The 15,741-nt window shown below is 41.5% G+C and overlaps 1 protein-coding gene across 6 annotated transcripts in view; it reads left to right on the forward strand.

Moving 5' to 3' along the window:
• The window catches only part of NAPEPLD (N-acyl phosphatidylethanolamine phospholipase D), a 53,930-nt gene that overhangs the window by 15,562 nt on the left and 22,627 nt on the right, over window positions 1-15,741 (forward strand). For all 6 annotated transcript variants that reach the window (XM_049096654.1, XM_025449547.3, XM_025449548.3 and 3 more), the window contains exon 2: window positions 5,761-6,067. In XM_049096654.1, coding sequence (XP_048952611.1) covers window positions 5,761-6,067 — 307 coding nt within the window. The remainder of the gene's footprint in view (window positions 1-5,760; window positions 6,068-15,741) is intronic.

Genomic DNA, 15,741 nt, shown 5'->3' on the forward strand with positions numbered 1-15,741 from the left:
GAAATGTAGACAGTGTAGTTGATAATTACTAGATGGAAATTATGTTCTTTTTGTAACAAATTGCTCTTTAAAAGAGACTATTTGTATTTTATATTGGTTGTCATAGGGCTTTGTTTAAATTTGCCTCTGGATTGTAGATTTTTAGTCCAAATTTAGCTATTGTTCACAAAGTTAGCTGTTGTTCACAGTGGAAAGGAGGGTTAACACATTAATTGTGATTCTGATTGTATTTAATTACCAAGGCTAATGTTTTGGCTCCTCTTCCAAAATCTGTATTTTCATATAAAAACTGGTATATTTTATCAATGTCAGGACAGGCATTTTATGCATATTTGACCACCACTGACGACAACAGGTTGTGTCATATAATGGGTGCCCTTATAATTGATAATATTTTTACCATCTTAATGCCTCATAAAATGACACTGTGCCTTAAATTGGATGAAAATCGGCATAATGTAAGCTCTTCTTCAAGTTTTGAACTTAATTTTAAAACACAGGTTGTTTATCTTGTATGTGTATGCATAAGTCTGCCCATCTCCTTTTGCTTACTGTTGGCCTGAGATCAAGGCTGGATTTTTACTTGTTAAATTTGGAGAGATCTATAGCCAGAAATAATGAGAAAATTTGCTACACTTAATTAAGGAAACTCCAGCCTGGATATGTTGAGGGGTTTGTCTGAATTTACAAAGCTTGAAAGCTAATTAGTTACTAGCAGGGCCATCCACAGAACCCACTCTAATTCAGTCCTCATTTTTCCCAACATTTTATCTTTGGTATTTCAAGATGACCCTTGTGAGATCGTTGCTGTGCATTACAGAGTGACCAGAACACAGATAGTTAATGAGGAGCTTCTCACATGACCTAGCATCAGGCCAGCTCCTGTGTCTCCACTGGCTGAGGCTCACTTTGTCACCGGAGGACCTGTTGGTAGAGCTTGTCACTTTGCATGTTCCCCGAATGGACTGGCAGTACTTTTCCTATAAGAGAACAAGTCCAGATGGTTAAGGTTCATGTCCTTCCGTTTTTTCCCGATCATTTCCTAGTGTGCATAGTGTGCAGTGGTGCAGCATAGTGCCAATATTTCATATTGCTTGAACACTTTCATGGTAGCATAAAATCGTGTGAATATATGTTCAGGTACTGAAGGATATTTTAAGAATCCTGTGTAAAGGCCCTGTGATGGCAGTGGGTGGCCTTGAGGTGGGAGCATGGTGCATTTCAGGAAATAGATTAAGGCCATGTATTTGGAGCAGAGCAGGGTGTGGGCAGGGCAAGAAACACCCTCTTGGAGCATCTTCTTACTGACCTTTGCCCTTGTTCTGAGAACCAAGGGAGTCTTCTAGAGGCTTTTTCTTTTCATTGATCAGATTTGCCTTTAAAAAGATCATTCCTGGGGATCCCTGGGTGGCTCAGCGGTTTAGCGCGTGGCTCAGTGGTTTAGCGCTTGCCTTGGGCCCAGGGCCTGATCCTGGGGACCAGGGATTGAGTCCTGCATGGGGCTTCCTGCATGGAGCCTGCTTCTCCCTCTGCCTGTGTCTCTGCCTTTCTCTCTCTCTCTCTCTCTCTCTCTCTCTCTCTCTCTCTCTGTGTCTCTCATAAATAAATAAAATATTTTAAAAAATATAATAAAAAGATCATTCCTGAAGACTGGATTTTGTGTGTATTGGGGTGAAGGGTATGTTAAGAGAGGATTGCTTGCTGTTTGCTGGAGAACTGTTCCCATGGGTTGATTGGGGTGAGAGCCTGAGTGGATGGGAGGAAAGAAGATGGGGGCAGCATGCAGAGACAGTTTATTGTTCAAGGATGAAGCAGAAACCATTTTTCACTCTCATTCTACTCCCAGGTCCCTGGAAACCTCTCTGTTCTCTTACCTTCACTTGTATCACCTCCCAAGCAACCTGGGTCCCAGGGTCATCTTTTCCTTGGGTGTCAATGAGCACTTCCTCTTGGATGCCTCCTTGTTGTCTCACACACTGTCTCCAGGTCACTGGGTCAGAAATCCACTTCTTTTCCATGCTCTAAACACTTGCTTTGCCCTAATTCCTTGGCTTAGTTATTGGTGCTTTTTTGGTTATTGGTCATTTCTGACTCCTGCCTCCCAACCTGCCCTACAAACTGTCCAAAGTCTGTGACCATCCAGAGACTTGGGCTTTGGTGATTTACCCTTTGTTTCTTGGATTTATTCTGTGCTTTCTTTTCTGTCCCTGCCTCCTGTCTTTTCACTGAGCTGTTACTACTACTTCGTGTTTCGATTAGAAATGTGCACAAGCTAAGCACACAGAGGGAGAGGGAGAAGCAGACTTCCCACTGAGCAGAGAGCCTGGTGTGGGACTCAGTACAGGACCCTGGGATCGTGACTTGAGTGGAAGGCTGACTTGAGCGGAAGGCAGATGCTTAACTGAGCCACCCAGGTGTCCCAGGAGTGGTTATTTAAATGGAATGTGTGAACCACGGAGCAGAGTGCTTTGCTGTTACTGGGTGTCCTGGGCTGCCTGTTTGCTGCTCACAAATTGATCTCCCAGGCTCCAGTGTTTTGGCCACATTCTTTCGTTTTTATCCTATCAGTTGTCCCCTTCTAAGCCCCTTCATTTTCCTTCCTTGCTTACAGTGTAGTGGACCTCCTTAAAGTCTCAGGCCAGGCCCCAAATCGAATCCCACCTTTCATGCCCTCGCTGTTGGCTCTCACAAGCCTTCCTTACTACTTAGGTCCCAGCCTCTTTGGAAGGCTAGATGTCTCAAAACCTTGTTGTGACTTTGCTTTTGTGGTTTTTGAATCAGAGGGCCCATTTCTCCTTCCTTTTTCTAATTGTTTAAAACAATGAGCCAAACTTTATTACATATTAATAGGAATATTATATGTGTGTTATATGTGTATGTGTAAATACTGTGTATATGTGTCTGTAGAAATAGGCCCATGTACGTATCTCACAAGCTGTTTATTATCACAAGGGGTAGGTAGCATCAGGTCAGCTCCACCATCTATTAGACATGTTACATTGTCAGGAAATAAAGTCTCTAAATTTGGTTTGTGTACATCTGTTAAATGGAGTAGTATTTAAATGATTGGTCCTTGTTCCTGCCCTTTGTAAAGTCCTGGACCTGAACTTTTTTTTTTTTTTTTTTTAAAGATTTTTGTTTATTTATGAGAAACAGAGAAAGGCAGAGACACAGGCAGAGGGAGAAGCAGGCTCCATGCAGGGAGCCCTATGTGGGACTTGATCCTGGGACCCCAGGATCATGACCGGAGCCACAGAGCCACTCCAGGTACCCCTGGGCCTGAACTTAATTATATCCCAAGTAGGGCAATTCTTGGAGACGAACTGAGGTAACTTACCCAGATTCTTTGCTTTCTGATGGAATTTAAAGAATTAAGATATATGGCCAGTTAGCAGGATTAGGGAAAAAAGAATTAGCATTTGGTGAGTGGCAAGCCCTTTATGTATGCTGTGTCATTTAATCCTTTGGACCCCCATGAGATAAGTAGGTATTTTACAGAGGAGAAAATTGAGGTCTTAGGATAGTTGTTATTTGCCTAAGATATAAAGCTTGTTAGGCTCTCGTAGCTATTAGGCTCTCCAGCAAACACCAATGGCTGAGCAACAGTGTGTGCTTTAGCTTTTGTTAGCTGTGGTTTCTTTTCTCAACACCAATTATTCTCCAGACCATAGACTGTTTTACCGTAGACAGTTTGGAAAAATAGTTTTACTTCAGTGTATATGTTCATCCTAGTATTTGTATTCTTTCCTTTTCCCTCCTGGACAGTATTTCTATGGTAAACATCATTGCAGCCATAAAACTATTTGGCTTTCTGTTGTGTTTATTTTGTTAGGGTTATGAAGTGTATTATGTGTATGCATTGTATTTAAACTCTACAGAAAGCAAATGTTTGTGTAGTAGAATAGGAAAGAAATGAAGGGGATCCCTGGGTGGCTCAGCGGTTTAGCGCCTGCGTTCAGCGCAGGGTGTGATCCTGGAGTCCCGGGATCGAGTCCCACATCAGGCTCCCTGCATGAAGCCTGCTTCTCCCTCTGCCTGTGTCTCTGCCTGTCTCTCTCTCTCTCTCTCTCTCTGTCTCTCATGAATAAATAAATAAAATCTTTAAAAAAAAAAAGGAAAGAAATGAAATTTATGGCAGATAAAGGCATATTCTTTTAAGATTTATTTATCTAAGAAAGGAGAGAGCACATGTGTGAGCAAGGGGTAGGGCAGAGGGATAGAAAGAGAGAAAAAAATCCTCAAGCAGACTCCCTGCTGAGCAGGGAGCCCCACTTGGGGCTGGATCTCTTGACCCTGAGATCTTGACCTGAATCAAAATCAAGAGTCAGTTGCTTAACTGAGCCATCCAGATGCCCTGATAAATGCATATTATTTTTTTTCTTTTTAAAAGATTTATTATATATTTGAGAAAGAATGACGTGCACGCACATACATGGGCTGGGGGTGAAGGCTCAAGGGAGAGAATCTCAAGCAGACCCCTGCTGAGCATGGAGCCTGAGAGGCAGGGCTCAGTCTCATGACCCTGAGATCATGATCTGAGCTGAAATCAAAAGCCGAATGTTTAACTGGCTGAGCCACCCTCCTGCCCCTGGATAAATGTATGTTCTTAATATATTATCACTTTTATATATCTGGAGTACCTACATAGTTAAAAATCAAAGATTTTGGGACATGTGGGTAGCTCAGTGGTTGAGTGTCTGCTTTTGGTTCAGGTTGTGATCCTGGGGTACTGGGATCAAGTCCTGCATCGGGTTCCTCGCAGGGAGCCTGCTTCTTCCTCTGCCTATGTCTCTGCCCCCCTCTCTCTCTCTCTCGAATAAATAAATCAAGGATTTTGGTTCTTTGAGTTAAGTGGTGGTGGTGGTGGTGGGAATAATGTCAACAGCAACAGCTAACATTTGTTGAGCTCTTACCATTTGTGTGTGTGGTTACATATATATATAAAATATATGCTTGTTTCTAATTGCTTTATTTGTATTAGCTTTTTAAAACCTCCCAGTAGACCTCAGAGATTAGGTGGTTTTGTTATCTCTATTTTATGGATGAGGATATTGAGGCCCAGAGAGGTTAGGAAACTTACCCAAGGTAACTAGCTGGGATGCATACTGTACTGTCCCAGCAGTTCTGAACCTGAGTTAATTCAAATTTGCATTGTTAGCCACTTAAATACATTATTAAAATGTCTCTCCATTAACATTATCATCTCCTTTCCTGGGATCTGAACTCAGTGTGTTTTTTAGGGGAATTAGTAACAGATTATCTTCAAAGTAAAAATGGCTAGACCTAGTGGAGCTCTCTGTAAATCACTGGAAGTACTGGCTTATCCTCCAGGAACTCAGCCCTTCTCACTGTGTTTTTAACAATAATATTTTTAAAATTCAGGAATGAAAATATTACAAATTCAGGAAGGTGCTTTAATTGTGTAAGATCATGGAGATGGAAAATTTCATATGTTTAAAATGCTGCCTGGTGCATGGACATTGCTTTGGGTTACAGCAGATAAGGAACATTTAAAAGCTTTGGCAGGAGTAGGTAAAGCAAACATCTTTTCTATTTAGCAAGCAGTAATCCTGGATTACAAAATTGTATTTTGCAGGAAGGAAGTTCAAGCTGATAGAGATACACTGTTTTTAGAAGTTTGAGGAAATTTTTTATTGGCTAAGAAATAATACTCTGGATGCTGTTTCATACGTTTTCATGCCTTTATGTTGAAGTCAATATTTTTACCCTCCCTCTGTTTTTTTTTTTTTTTTTTTTTAGTTCTGAAAAGGACATGGATGAAAATGAAAGCAACCAATCTCTGATGACAAGCAGCCAATATCCTAAAGAAGCAGTAAGGAAACGCCAAAATTCAGCACGGAGTTCTGTGGGAAGTGATTCTTCTAGGCTTTCCAGGAAAAGTTTCAAACTAGATTACAGACTAGAGGAAGATGTGACCAAATCAAAGAGAGGAAAGGATGGCAGATTTGTTAACCCGTGGCCAACTTGGAAGGATCTCTCCATCCCAAATGTTCTCCGATGGCTGATAATGGAAAAAAATCACAGTGGTGTTCCAAGCTCCAAAGAGGTAGCGTTTGGTTTTCTTGGGGGGCTCTGTGTTTACTCTATTATTACCTAATTTTGCAGTGAATTATGACACTCAAGTTAGTTAATTGAGCCCCCTTTATTTTTTTTTAATTAAATTGAAATTTAAAAAAGATTTATTTATTTATTTATTTGGATTTATTTAACAGAGAATGAGAGAGAGAGAACACAACCAGGGGGAGAAGCAGACTCCCCACTGAGCAGGGAGCCTTATGTGGGGCTCGATCCCAGGACCCTGAGATCATGACCTGAGCCCAAGGCAGATGTCCAATCCACTGAACCACCCAGGTGCCCGAGCCCCCTTTATATGATAAGGCATAGGGGTAGGATCTGGGGAGAAAAAGTGAATACGGTGCCCTTGGGTTCATAATTTAGCAACAAAGTACACTTATGAATAACCAGCTTTGATCTGATGGCAGCCAGAGGTAGGAATAGAGCATTTTAGAAATATAGGAGAGGAAGCAATTGATTCTAACTGGCAGGGCTGGAGATGGCTTCCCAGAGGAGGTGATATGATATTTGAGCTGCGCCTAGAAAGATAAAACGTGTTTTGGCAGTGTTTTTCAGGTGGGTGATGGCATAGACAAGGTCAAGGAGGGGAGAAAGTGCATGACACTTACCATAAAGTAGGAACCTGATACGTGTTTGGAATATGAATTAAGGCTTTAAGCAATAAGGTTAAGACATTGCCCAGAGTGCTTGGCTTTTTTTTTTTTTCCCCCCCATCCTTGGATAAAGTTGCTGAAGCTGTACAAGAAATCTTCAGATAACCCTGCCAGACCTTTAAAAATTGGCAATAGGTCATTGACCTTTACATAGGTGAGTTTTACCTAGGATGCAACTTATTAATATTTGGCATGCAGTTTATTTTTTTTATTTCTAATTAATTAATTAATTAATTATTTTATTTATTTATTCATGAGAGATAGAGAGGCAGAGACACAGGTAGAGGGAGAAGCAGGCTCCATGCAGGGAGCCTGACGTGGGACTTGATCCCGTGTCTCCAGGATCACACCCTGGGCTGAAGGCAGGTGCTAAACTGCTGAGTCACCCAGGGAGGGATCCCATGGCATGCAGTTTATTAGATCGATATGATTACATTTGGCAGGGGGTAGGTGGCTCCCAATTCAATTTTTTCTTCTGTCCTTTCTCCTTTCCTAATTTATTTCTATTCTCTACCGTCTATCTCTTTTGGCTTCTCTTTTTTACCAGGCCCTATCCTGTCAGGCTTTGTGGAGAGTGAGGAGAGAGGGAACTTGATGTTGGGAGTGGGTGATAGGATAAAAGAGTGCAGGCATCCTTGATGGTTTGAGCTGCAGGGGGGAAGGCAATAGGAGGTGGTGGTGGTGGTGGTGGGTGGTGGTGGATCATCCTTTACCTTGGTGTGTCTTTTTTTTTTAAGGATATGGGATTAAAAAGCCCCTGATATTATCACTTTGATGCTAAGGAATGTTCACACTATTAATCGTAGTTAACAGAATTGATTAATGGGAATAAAACTTTTCCAATACCTTGTTAGAATGAGGCAGGCCATTAATAGATAAAACTTAAAAAAACAAAAACAAACAAACAAACAAAAAAACCCCTAAAAAAAATAGATAAAACCTTACTACATGTTTCAACTTTGAGGATGGGAGGAACAAGAACCCTCCCCTCACCTTGTTTTTTCCTTCTGGAGAACGCCTGTGAACCTGAAAGTGAAGTGTAGTGGATAGGGCTGGAGGCCAAGATGGATAGTCTACTTGTTTGGGGTAAATTTTCTCCCTGTTTTTGTTTTTTAAAAATATTTTATTTATTTATTCATGAGAGACACACACAGAGAGAGGCAGAGGCACAAGCAGAGGGAGAAGCAGGCTACATGCAGGGAGCCCCATGCAGTACTCAATCCCGGGTCCCCCAGGATCACGCCCTGGGCTGAAGGTGGCGCTAAACTGCTGAGCCACCCAGGCTGCCCTCTCCCTGGTTTTTGAGCCATAGCTTCTAAAACTGCAGAAGTAAGCAATGGTAACTTTAGTTTTGTTTTCTTTCACATGGGAAGCGAGTGATCACATGAGGGCAGAAATACATCTGTGCATCCTAAGGATTTGGAGATATTCTGAAAACTGCATTGAACCTCTGAGAGCTTGCCAGGCTAGTGGTTCTGAAGCTCTTTTCAACCCTGGCTCCTTTTGAGAATCTGATGAAAGCTGTGGACCTTCTGCGGACATAAGCACATTGCCTTTTACGATAATTTCAGTGAGTTCAAGGGCCTCTCAACCCCTTCCAGTTGACTCATTCATTCACTCATTCATTCAGTTAGTATTTATTGAGCACCTGCCTTGTGCCAGGCACACAGTTCTAAGTGGTAGAGATAGAGCCATGAATGCAGAAGAAAGACACCGTGGCATTCTTAGACCTTTTGTTTAGTAGAAGAGAGAAACAAACAAATGGGTAAAATATGTGATCTCTTAAAACATGACTAGTGCTTTGGAAGAATGATAAAGCAGAGAAGGAAATTAGGTGATGGAGGTGGGAGCTGCATTCTTTAATGAAGTGTAAGCTTTTATTTATTTTTTAGGGCAAGAAGTTTTATTTTTATTTTATTTTTTTTAAAAGATTCATTTATTTTTGAGAGAGAGAAACTCAAGCAGACTCCACACTGAGTGTGGAGCCCCATGTGGGCCTCCATTTCATGACCCATGAGATCATGACCTGAGCTGAAACCAACCTGAGTGTCAACTGACTGTGCCACCCAGGTGCCAGGCAGATTTTTAAAGCTGAAGTTTACTTGACATGTAATATTAGTTTGAGGTGTATGACCTAGTGATCTGACAGTTAACACACGTTACTCAGGCTCACCATGATAAATGTAGTTACCCACTGTCTCTGCACAAAATTATACGATATTATTGATGATATTCCCCATACTGTACTTTTCAGTTCTGTGACTTATTTTAATTTTTTTGGGTGCGGGGAGTGTCAGAGGGAGTGAATCTCAAGCAGGCTCCACGCCACCCAGCGCGGAGCCAGACATGGGGCTCAGTCCCAAGACCCTGAGATCACAACCTGAGCTGAAATCAAGAGTCAGATGTTCAACTGACTGAGCCACCCAGGTGCTCCCCCAACCCCGTGACTTAATTTATTTTACAACTAGAAGTTTACTTATCAATCCGCTTCATCCATTTCACCCATTCTCCTACACACCACCCCTCTGGCAACTTCCAGTTTGTTCTCTGTATGTGTGAGTCTGTTTCTTTTTTAAATTTACTTGTTTTGTTTTTTAGATTTCTACATATAGGTGAAATCATATGACATTATCTTTCTCTGTCCAACTTATTTTACATGTGTAATACCCTCAAGGTTCATCCATGTTTTCACAAATGGCAAAAGCTCATTCTTTTTTATGGCAGAGTAATATTCCATGGTGTATACATACCAATCTCCTTCATCTATTCATCTTTTTTTTTTTTTAAGCCAGAGTTTATTCCTATTTAAAACTGTCCAAGAGTCTTTAAAATGTCCACATCCAGAAGGATTTCCAGGTTTAAGATGGCATCACAGTCAGGTGGTGGCTGCTGGTTCCTCTGTTTCTAAAGCCTCAGAAGGATCCTTTGAAAATTTTTCTTGTATGGAAGTTGATGTCTGGTTTGCTTCATACATCAATCTGGTGAGAAAGAGAAGCACAATGTCAGTAATGGTCATTGTCATTGCAAGAGAAAAAGATGTATGACCTGAGAACAGAGCCATCCAAACATTGCCAAGTAACAATATCACTATTTGCAGCATAGAACAAATAGAAGCATATGCAGAATCTACTTGAAAACCCTTCTTTTTAAAAAATATTTTATTTATTTATTCATGAGAGACACAGACTGAGAGAGAGAGAGGAAGAGACACAGGCAGAGGGAGAAGCAGGCTCCATGCAGGGAGCCCAATGTGGGACTTGATCCTGGGACTCCAGGATCACACCCTGGACCGAAGGCAGGTGCTAAACCGCTGAGCCACCCAGGGATCCCTGAAAACCCTTGAGTTAATTTTTGAAATCACATCCTCTGATTAGTAGCTCCAGAAGCTGAGGTCAGGATGTATCTTAGCTGGTATTAAATGCAATTCTTTTACAGCAGAAACCAGCAAACACCCTTCGATGAGATTATCCATTCATCTATTGATGAGACACTTAGGTTGCTTCCGTATCTTGCCTAGTGTAAATATAGTTGACCTTTGAATACAGATAAGATATAATATGTGCTCGGCCATTTATGTTATCAGTAAGGCTTCTGCTTAACAGCAGGCTATTACTAATTAAACTTTAGGACTGTCAAAAATAATGTGTTTTTTTTTTTTTTTTTTTTTTTTTTTTAAGATTTTTATTTATTTATTCATGAGAGACACAGAGAGAGGCAGAGACACAGAAGGAGAAGCAGGCTCCATGCAGGGAGCCTGATGTGGGACTCCATCCCAGGTCTCCAGGGTCACACCCTGGGCCAAAGGTGGTGCTAAACCATTGAGCCACCCAGGCTGCCCAACACGTGGGTTTTTGACCGTGCAGGGGTCACTTTGTTCAAGGGCCAATTCCAATACTGCAGTAAATATAGGCGTGCACATGTATCTTTTTAAAGTGTTTTCATTTTCTTCAGATAAATACCCAGAAGTAGAATTACTGGGTTATAGGATATTTGTTTTTTTTTTTTTTTTTTTTTAATTTTTTAGGGAACCTCTCTACTATTTCCCACTGTGGTTGCACCAATTTATAATCCTACCAGCAGTGCATAAGTTACCTTTCCTCCATATCCTTACCAGTGCTTGTTTCTGTCTTTTTGCTAGCCATTCTAACCAGGGTAAAGTGATGTATCTTATTGTGGTTTTGATTTGCATTTCTCTGATGATGAATGATGTTGAGTATCTTTTCATGTGTCTGTTGGTCATCTGCATGTTTTGTTTGGAAAAATGGTTATTCAGGTCCCCTGCCCATTTTTAAATTGGATTATTTGTTTTTTGCTGTTGGGTTGTATGGATTCTTTATTTTTTATTATTTTTTAAGATTTTAAAATTTATTTATCCATGAGAGAGGCAGAGACACAGGCAGAAAGAGAAGCAGGCTCCTTGCAGGGAGCCTGATGCAGGACTTGATCCCAGGACTCTGGGATCACAACCTGAGCTGAAGGCAGATGCTCAACTGCTGAGTCACCCAGGTGTCTCTCTTTATGTATTTTGGATGTTAACCCCTCATCAGGTAGTGATCATTTGCAAAGATCTTCTGTTCAGTAGGTTGCCTTTTTATTTTGTTGATTGTTTACTTTGCAATGCAAAAGCCCTTTAGTTTCATGTAGTCCCAATTGATTTAGTCTTGGAAGATTGTATGTTTCTAGGAATATATCCATTTCTTCTCGGTTGTCTAATTTGTTGGCATGAAATTTTTTGGTAGTAGACTCATATCCTTTGTATTTCCGTAGTGTCTGTTTTAACTTCTTTCTTTCTTTTTTTTTTTTTTTGAGTCCTCTTTTTTTTTTTTTTATTAATTCTGGCTCAAGATTTGTCAGTTTTGCTTATTTTTCACAATTTTCTTCTAGTTATGACTTCTTTCCACTTAAAGAATTCCCTTTAACGTTTCTTGGAAGACTGATTTAGTGGTGATGAACTCCTTCAACTTGTCTGTCTTGTAAACTCCATTCTCTCCTTTCATTCTGAATGATAACCTTGCAGGGTATAATATTCTTAGTTGTAGGGTTTTTTTTCTTTCAACTCTTGGAATATATGGTGCCACTCTCTTCTGGTCTGCAAAGTTTCTGAAAAATCATCTTATAGTCTTATGGCTTTACCTTGTATGTAACTGTTTGCTTTTACATTGTTGCTTTTAATATTCTCTATCTTTAATTTTTGCAATTTTAACTGTATGTGTCTTGGTGTGGAACTCCTTGTTTTCATCTTGTTTGGAGCTCTCTGTGCCTCATGGACTTGGATGTCTTTTTATTTCCGTAGGTTAGGGAAGTTTTCAGTTATTATTTCTTGAAATAAGTTTTCTGCCCCTTTCTGTCTTCTTCTGGGACCCCCTGTAATGCAAGTGTTATTACACTTGATGTTGTTACTTTTCTCTTTCATGTTCACTTAGTTGCTTTCCATGACCCTGTCTTCCAGATTATTGATCCATTCTTCTACATTCTTTAATCTGCTCTTGGCCCTTTAGTGTATTTTTTGAGTTACTGTATTTTTCAGCTCTGACTTGTTCTTTTTTTTTAATATTTTTAATCTCTTTGTTAACGTTCTCAGTCCATCCATTCTCCTCTCTAGTCCAGTGAACATCTTTATGACCATTTGAACTCTTTATCAGGTAGATTGTTTATTAGCATTTATTTTGCTCTTTTTTTTTTTTTTAATTTTGCTCTTTTTCTGGGATTTTGACTTATCATTTGAATTATATTCTTCTGTCTCTGCATTTTTGTCTGCCTCTCTGTGTTTGTGTCTTTTCTAGTAAGTGGCTCAGCTGTGTCTCCTGGTCTTGAAAGTAGCGGCCTTATGTAGAAGGTGTTCTGTGGTCCCCAGTAGTGCAGTAACCCCTGGTCACCAGAATCAGGCACTCCAGAGTGTTTCCTGTATGGGCTGTATATGCCCTCCTGTTGTGGTGGGGCTGCTGTGGCTCTGCGTGCACTGGTCAGTGGGGTCAGCCCTCAGCCTTGCTGTCTTCAGAGACTGGCTATGACTGTTGTGGGTGCATTGGTGGGCAGGGTTTGCCCCCTACACACTGACTGAGAGGCCTTGCTGTAGCCACTAGGGGCACGTGACTGCATGGAATTAGCAACCCCCTTCGGAGGGAAATGCTTTGGAGGGATGGTGGTTCAACCCCACTGGTTGAGGGGAGGCTGGTCTTGGCTGAGGCTGCCCACAGGTGTGGAAGGGTGATAGTGTCTTTGGTGGGGTGATGGTCCCAACTGGGTCTGCCCATAGGTATGGGACAGCAGTAGTCACTCTAGATGTATGGCTGGGTCTGATTGAGGCTACCTGCTGGTGTGGTTGGATGGGATCAGCATAGATGTGTTAGATGGGGTGGGTCTGCAGGGGAACAGATCTGTGGGGCAAGCAGTGCTGACAAGGTAGATGGAGAGGGTCAGATTTGTTTCCACAAGTGTCTGGCTAACTAGGCTGAAAGAAGGCAAGAAACGTGGCACCCAGCAGCGCCTCCATTCCCAGAGAAAGCTCCTGCAGATCCTCGCTTCTCTGGCACATGTCCTAAAGTTAGTCAGCAAATCTGGCACTTTTCAAATTGCTGCTTCCATGGTGCATTGGGTGGCGTGATACAGTGTACCAGCCCTTTAAAAGTACAGACTCAGTTTCCTCTATCTCTGGCTGTCTTGGAGTTAAGCCCTGCTGCTTTTCAGAGTTCTTAGAGCTAGGCCTCTGATTTTCAAGGCCAGACGTGGAGACTCATCTTCCTGGTGCAGATCCCCAGGGCTGGGGGTGCCTGATTTGAAGCTTGACCCCTACTTCTCAAGGAGTGGCTTCTTGCCTGTGATCTCTCCCTTTTGTGGGTTGCTGCCATGCCAGGATTTTGGTTCCTTCTGGGTCTCTTCCTCTCCTGCCCTTCTTGATGTGGCCTTTTCTTTGTCCTTTGCTGTGGGAAATCTGCTCTGCCGGTCTCAGGCTATTTTCAGAGTGAGTTGCATTATATGTAGTTGTTGCCTTTGTGTATTTATGGGAGGAGGTGATCCTTGGATACTTTTATTCTGCTATCTTCTTTAGCCTTTTTATTTTTTTTATTTTTTTTTTCTTTATTTTTTTTTCTTTATTTTTTTTTTCTTTAGCCTTTTTATATTTTTTTTTTAAGATTTTATTTCTTCATGAGAGACACAGAGAGAGGCAGAGACATGGAGAAGCAGGCTCCTTGGGGGAGCCCGATGTGGGACTCCACCCTGGGACTCTGAGATCACACCCTGGGCTGAAGGCAGATGCTCAACTGCTGAGCCACCCAGGCATCACTAGCCCCCTTTTTTTTTTTTTTTTAATAGAAAATGTCAAAGGAGGGGCACCTGGGTGGCTCAGTCAGTTAAACATCTGACTCTTGATTTCATCTTGGGTCATGGTCTCAGGGTCATGGAATCGTACCCCATATGAGGCTCTGCTGAGTATGTAGCCTGCTTGAGATTCTCTTTCCCTATCCTCTGCCCATCCCTGCACCCCCTCCCACTGCCTATGCTCTTTCTCAAAAAAAAAAAAAAAAAATTAAAGGAGGTCTCAGTATGCACCACTTACATTCAGCTTCCTGTAACAGGAGAGAGAGAGAAGACATCTTTATCTTATTCCAATACATTTATTAGTTCTTTTTTAAATTTATTTTTATTTTTTATTTATTATTATTATTTTTTAAAGATTTTATTTATTTATGAGAGACACAGAGAGAGGGAGAGAAAGAGAGAGAGAGAGGGGGCAAGACACAGGCAGAGGGAGAAGCAGGCTCCATGTAGGGAGCCCGATGTGAGACTCGATCCTGGGTCTCCAGGATCATGCCCTGGGCCGAAGGCGGCATTCAACTGCTAAGCCACCCAGGGATCCCAGTTCTTTTTTTTAAACCTGCACCTTATTTCCTCCTTGTTTCCAGTTAAAGCTAAGAACTAGGTCAAATACATATTGACTTCTTTTATTTTCATGTGTAACTCCATATTTAATCCCTTTAAATTGCCAAAATTATTAACTTTCATCGACTCCTAGATATGTTAGAGTTCTGCATTTTCCAGAAAAAAAAAAAATCATGTAGAGAACACTTACTTCAGATCATTGGGTGAATTCAGAATTTATTCAGATTTCTGGAAATTGTTTTTGTTAGACATGGGGGGGCTAAAGTTTAATAAAACTTCAAATTATTATTTTTGGAAGGAGACAGGGACAATATATACATAGGATTATAATTCCTATATATTATGCAGTTTATATCCGTATGGTAGATTATATTGATTTAGGTATGTACATATGACAGGGTTTTAGGAGGAAGATAAAGTACAAAAGGACAGGTCTGAGTACAACGAAAATTGGTCATCAGCAGAACTAAACAGTTTAGTTGGCTGGGCAGAAAACTGTTTCTTTCCTTGGACCGTTTGTGATATCTGCCTTGTCTGGGTCTTTATAGCAGCGTGCCCGCCAGTGCCTCCCAACAGGCTTTATGTTGTTCTGATGCTGTCATGGCTTTGTTCTGTTGGAGTCGGCTCAGTGACTTTGGTTGATGTTGTTGATCATCGTGACCAGGAGTCAGAAGAGACCATTGGAGCCCTCCAGAGAAGGAGGGAAGCAGAACCTCCTGAGGTGCCTTAGTTGGAGGAGGCTGTCCTCAGCCATCACTGCTGTGGAAGCGAGTGGGGACCAGTCAGATCCGAGTGTGAGGGAGACGTGGAGCTGAGGTAGCACGTCATGGGCTGGTAGGAAGAGAGGGACACCAGGAATCTGGAAACAAGGCTCAGGTTCAGATACCTCCTTGAGGATGTGGCTTGATCTCTATCACAAATCTTAAAGGTACTCGATTTTTTTTTTTTTTTTTGGTCCCTAAAGTTAAGACAATGGAGGTTGCTAGAATTGTTTTAAGGTTCACATGATGCAAGACAGTGCTTTGAGGGGATCCCTGAGTGGCTCAGTGGTTTAGCGTCTGTCTTCAGCCCAGGGCGTGATCCTGGAGTCCTGGGATCGAGTTCTGCATCA

This window comes from Canis lupus, chromosome 18, assembly GCF_003254725.2.
Source record: "Canis lupus dingo isolate Sandy chromosome 18, ASM325472v2, whole genome shotgun sequence".
Lineage (NCBI taxonomy): Eukaryota > Metazoa > Chordata > Mammalia > Carnivora > Canidae > Canis > Canis lupus.